This window comes from Coloeus monedula (genome assembly GCF_965178545.1).
Source record: "Coloeus monedula genome assembly, contig: HAP1_SCAFFOLD_119, whole genome shotgun sequence".
Classification (NCBI taxonomy): domain Eukaryota; kingdom Metazoa; phylum Chordata; class Aves; order Passeriformes; family Corvidae; genus Coloeus; species Coloeus monedula.
The window spans coordinates 138,741-143,827 of NW_028120785.1; the positions used below are offsets into that span (position 1 = coordinate 138,741).

The 5,087-nt window shown below is 59.2% G+C and overlaps 1 protein-coding gene across 1 annotated transcript; it reads left to right on the top strand.

Annotated features, from left to right (window-relative positions):
- Positions 1–1,608: 1,608 nt before the first annotated feature.
- On the top strand, positions 1,609–2,457 carry LOC309585692 (olfactory receptor 14J1-like; the record flags this gene model as incomplete). The annotated part of the gene is made up of 1 exon (XM_082303604.1): positions 1,609–2,457. The coding sequence occupies one exon, from the start codon at positions 1,609–1,611 to the stop codon at positions 2,455–2,457; it is 849 nt and encodes a 282-aa protein (XP_082159730.1).
- Between the last annotated feature and the right edge of the window lie 2,630 nt (positions 2,458–5,087).

Here is a 5,087-nt window from a genome sequence, read left to right on the forward strand (position 1 = left end):
CTGCTTGAGTCTCTGCTTTCCTCAGTTTGTGCTCCCACTTTTCCCTGGCTCAGCTTGGTGGGAATGGAAACTCAGCTGTGCAGGTGGAGCAGGGGCTGAGGCTCTTAAACCATCCCACTGAGGATTCCTGGGAGCCTCAGCAAGTGCCTGCACCTCCACGGCCTCCAGATCCAGCCAGCATCACCTTTCCATGGTGCCCAGGCCCGGGGGAGCTGCTCTTTAATCCCCGCAGCCCCGAGCGGCTGCCGGGCAGGGCTGGCCCAGGGGCTGGGCTGGGCTCCGGCAGCAGCGGCAGGGACGGAGCCCGGGCCGCAGGAGCAGCTCCCGGCTGGGACAGCTCCAGCAGCAGAGCCGTGGGCAGGGAGGGAGGGAGGCAGCGCTGAGGGCAGCCCTGCTGAGGGGAGCTGTGGCAGCTGCCGGGCCTGCCCTGCAGTGCAGACACCGCCCTGAGCAGCGCAGCCCCGGTGTCCCCTCGCAGCCAGCACAGCCCTCAGCCCGGGGGCTCGGGGCCCTCAGCCCGGGGGCTCGGGGCCCTCGGTGCCCTCCTGGGCCGGCAGAGCAGCACCAGAGATGAAGGGCATCTCTGCGGCCGCGGGCCCGTTCCTGCTGCCCGGGGCCTGAGGGCGACTGTCCTGCCCTGGTGCTGCCCGGGAGGGGCTGGGCAGCGCTGCGCAGGGAAAGGCTTTTCCTCAGGGCCCGGCTCTCTCTCCTTGCCCTGCTCAGCTGCTCCTGGCGCTGCTCAGGGGCTCTCTGGGAATGGCAGCTCCAGCTGCAGGCTCAGGCCCAGCCCTGGGGCTCCTCCTGTGCAGGCTGAGCACAGCAATGGGGTGTCCCCAGCTCCCTGTGCCCCGGGAGCTCTGGGCACGCCGGGCTGGGAGGCTGGCAATGAGCCGGCTCTCCTCCAGCAGGGCCATGGACAGGACCCTCGCTGTGCCCTCGGGATGCCATCCCAGCTGTGAGCTGCCTTCCAGGGGACACTGGGGCCGGGAGTGTCCTTGGCCAGCAGTGGGGCTGAGACTCTGAGAAAGGCTGAGCCACTTTGCTCTGCTGTGGGTCCCTCTGCTCTCAGCTGTGCCAGGCTGATTTTCAGGGGAACACAGTGACTGCCCTCGATCTCAGGAGGGGCAGCTGGGGACAGATGGAGGGACAGAGCAGCTCCCCTCACCCTTCTCTGAGTTACAGCCAATGCTCTTGCCTTGCACAGCTCTCTCTGCTCTCCCTGGGCACAGCAGGAAACCCTCTCAAAGTGCCTTTGGCCGTCACCGTTCCTTAGCCCTGGCACAGGAGATGCTGCCCAGCTCCTCTGCCTCAGGAGCACTTTGGGCTGATGGAGTCCAGCCCCAGGACCGGCCCCTGTCCCCATTCCCATGTCCCCGCTGAAGCAGAGCAGAGCTGACTCCTCGCTGTCCATGGGCACAGCCCCTGCTCATCACAGCAACGGGGCCAGATCCCAGCAGAGCTCCAGGCACGGGGCTGAGGGAAGGGCTCTGAGAAAAGGAAAACTGGGGGGCAGGGCCAGGAGAAAGGGCTTGGACATTGCTCAGCAAAGTCTCCCCTGACTCCTCACTGTCTCCTCCTTCAACAGCACTCCATGGCCAGAGGCTCAAAATGTGCAACAGCAGCTCCATCAGCCCCTTCCTCCTGCTGGCATTGGCAGACACGCGGCAGCTGCAGCTCCTGCACTTCTGCCTCTTCCTGGGCATCTCCCTGGCTGCCCTCCTGGGCAGCGGCCTCATCATCAGCGCCGGAGCCTGCGGCCAGCACCTGCACAGCCCCATGTTCTTCTTCCTGCTCAGCCTGGCCCTCACCGACCTGGGCTCCATCTGCACCACTGTCCCCAAGGCCATGCACAATTCCCTCTGGGGCACCAGCCACATCTCCTACTCAGCATGTGCTGCTCACGTGTTTTTCTTTCTCTTCTTCCTCTCAGCAGAGGATTTCCTCCTCACCATCATGTGCTACGAGCGCTACGTGTCCATCTGCAAAGCCCTGCACTACGGGACCCTCCTGGGCAGCAGAGCTTGTGCCCACATGGCAGCAGCTGCCTGGGCCAGTGCCTTTCTCTACGCTCTCCTGCACACGGCCAATACATTTTCCCTGCCCCTGGGCCAGGGCAATGCCCTGGGCCAGTTCTTCTGTGAAATCCCACACATCCTCAAGCTCTCCTGCTCACACTGCCACCTCAGGGAACTTGGGCTCATCACTGTCAGTGCCTGTTTGGTGTTTGGCTGTTTTGTGTTCATTGTTTTCTCCTATGTGCAGTTCTTCAGGGCCGTGCTGAGGATCCCCTCTGAGCAGGGCCGGCACAAAGCCTTTTCCATGTGCCTCCCTCACCTGGCCGTGCTCTCTCTGTTCCTCAGCACTGTTATGTTTGCCCACCTGAAGCCCCCCTCCATCTCCTCCCATCCCTGGATGTGGCACTGTCAGTTCTGTACTCGGTGGTGCCTCCAGCCCTGAACCCCCTCATCTACAGCCTGAGGAACCAGGAGCTCAGGGATGCCCTGAGGAAAGTGATGACTGGATACTTTTCACAAGTTAAAATCTATTTCCTTCTGCCATGCGAGGAAAATGATGACTGGGATGCTTCTCAGAAGCAATAAACTCTCTTTCTGCTCCAGAACCTTCAGAATGTAACTCTTTACAATCTCGGCCTTTTTTTCCTCTTTGTCCGTATTTTCATTGGTGCTTTTTCTTATTCTTTTTCTGGTGTTATTCTGCTTTTTATAAAGTACTGCAGTACTACTCCTTGCATTTCTACATGAACATCTACCTTTCTTTTGAAACACAAAGACTTTCAGGAGGCTTCTTCCCTGTGCATTTGAATCAAAACAAGGGGCTGTCCTGACCTTTGTGTCCAAGGTTTGTTCCTCAGCCCTTCTCTGGCTCTGCAGGGGCAGTGCCTGTGGGCAGAGCTGGAGGGAAGAGACTCCCAGCACAGCAGCACGGCCAGGGACAATGGCCCAGCCTCTTCCCACCTCTGCTCTTCCCAGCTCCACACTCCCTTTCCCAGCCCTTCTGAGGGTGCAAGGCCGGAGTGCTCGGGCAGCTCGGTCACTGTCCTGCTGCGTGTCCGTGCTGTGAGCACAGGCAGGGACAGGCCACGGGCACTGCTGGGACACAGCCGGGCTCCAGCACAGCAGCTCCATCAGCAAAGGGCATCTCCTGGGGGCAGGGCAGGAAGGCTTCGCTCTCCTCCTGAGCTGCTGTCAGGAATGTGCCCCAGGAATGCCCTGGCAAAGCAAACCCCAGTGCCCAGGGGCAAGGGGGAGTGTGCAGGGGGGGCACGCAGCAGTGTCCTGGCACTGCCAGAGCTCCTGGGATGGACCTGAGGGAGCAGCAGAGCAGGGCCTGGGCTGTGCCTTTGTTCCGGGCACAGCCTGGGAAGGTGCCCAGGGCAAGTGTCCCACACCAGCCCCTGCCACCAGCAATCCCAGCACTGGCCTCTGCCCTCCCCTGCAGGAGGTTGTTTGTCCCTGCACGGAGGGACACCAAGTGACCAGGCCAGCAGTCCGTGTTTGCTGTGTCCTGAGGAGCCTTCAGCAGTGCATCCAGTGGGTGTGGGGAGATGAACCCGAGTGAGCACAAACACCATCAGCAGCACTCGGGGCTGGCACAATTCCAGGGGCACAAACTGTGCCCTGAGGCCACTTCACTGCCAGAGTAATGTCCTCTGGGAAAGCACCTGAATTCTTTGCTGGGCTGTGCTGAGAACTGCATGGAGACAAACGTCCAGGGCAGGGAGCCTCCAGGGAAAGTGCTCAGGACAGCCAAGGGCTGCACAGAGAGACACCGGAGTGGTGGGTCTGTGGGGAGAAATCACAGCTGCCTCCCTTGGGAATCGCCCCCAGGACCTGGACAGGCCTGTGCTGTGTTCTGGGCACTGACCTGGAACCGAGGGATGTGGAAAAGGCCTCTGGTGTCAGGGACGTTGGGAAGGCTGCACAGGCACTGGCATTTGTCCCTCAGGGATTCCATGAGGGTCCTGCCAAGATGAGCTCTGCTCCTCCTTGGAGCCCTTCATGGGCACAGAGGGCTGAGAGACCTTTCCAGGACAGGCTCAGGCCAAGGAGCCCTTGAGTCTCTCAGCCCCCCATCGGTGCCTGCTGGAATTCAATCCCCCTCCCCATCCCGCAGCAGCCCCGCATTTCCCTCCTCCAGCCTTGCTCTCCAGCACAGCCACGGGGGCTCTCCGGGCTCTCGGCTTTTCCTGCAGCCACCGAGGCCAGCTGAGCTCTGCCTTCCCCACACTCAGCCCTGCCCAGCGCAGGCAATGCCCAGAAATTCCCTGTGTGTCCCTGGCCTTGCTGTCAGCCCCGGCAGCGGCTCCGTGGCCCCTCTGTGCCCCGCTGCCCCAGCCATGGTGCCCCAGCCCCTGTGCAGGCCCAGCCCAGGACAGGAGCGCTGCGGGTGGGAACGGCCCCTGGGCCCTGCTGCCCACAGCAGCCTTGGGGCTCTGCGCTGTTGAGCTTTGGACGGGGTACCCTTCCTTCCCGGACCAGGGTGAGAGAGCAGAGGAGGCTGCTGTTCTGCTGAGTTCTGTATTTCATAGTCTCACAGCTTTCTTGAAGGCAGAGTTCAAAGGGGGTTACATGATAAAGGCAAGCAGCAACAGCAACAACAGGCAAAAACAGCTTCTTCTTCTTCTTCTTCTGTATGCTCTATATGCTTTATATGCTCTATATGGTCTATACTCTACATTTTTTCTTGCAGAAGTGTGGATTAGATTTGTTAATTGACCAATAAGATTAACACACGATTCCAGTTTTCCTTTTCTTAACCGATCCTGGTCTAATTCTAACAGTCGTAAGCCTCACACCAGTGTTACACAGGTATTACACAGATTTGCGGATGCAGTTTCTATCAGCTCTTATTGTTTACGTGAATGCTCCATCTAAAAAATGTGAACAGTGTCATTCTATCCATATTTTGTCTAAAGTAAAGAATTCTGTGAAAAGGTAACACTGCTGCAGTAAGATCTGTGTTTAAGGTCTCTGCTGCAGCTTTTCAATGTTTAAGGCACTTAGCATATATTTCTACTAAAGGTTAAAAAATCTATATTTCTATTTCACTTTGGTGTGACTTCATGT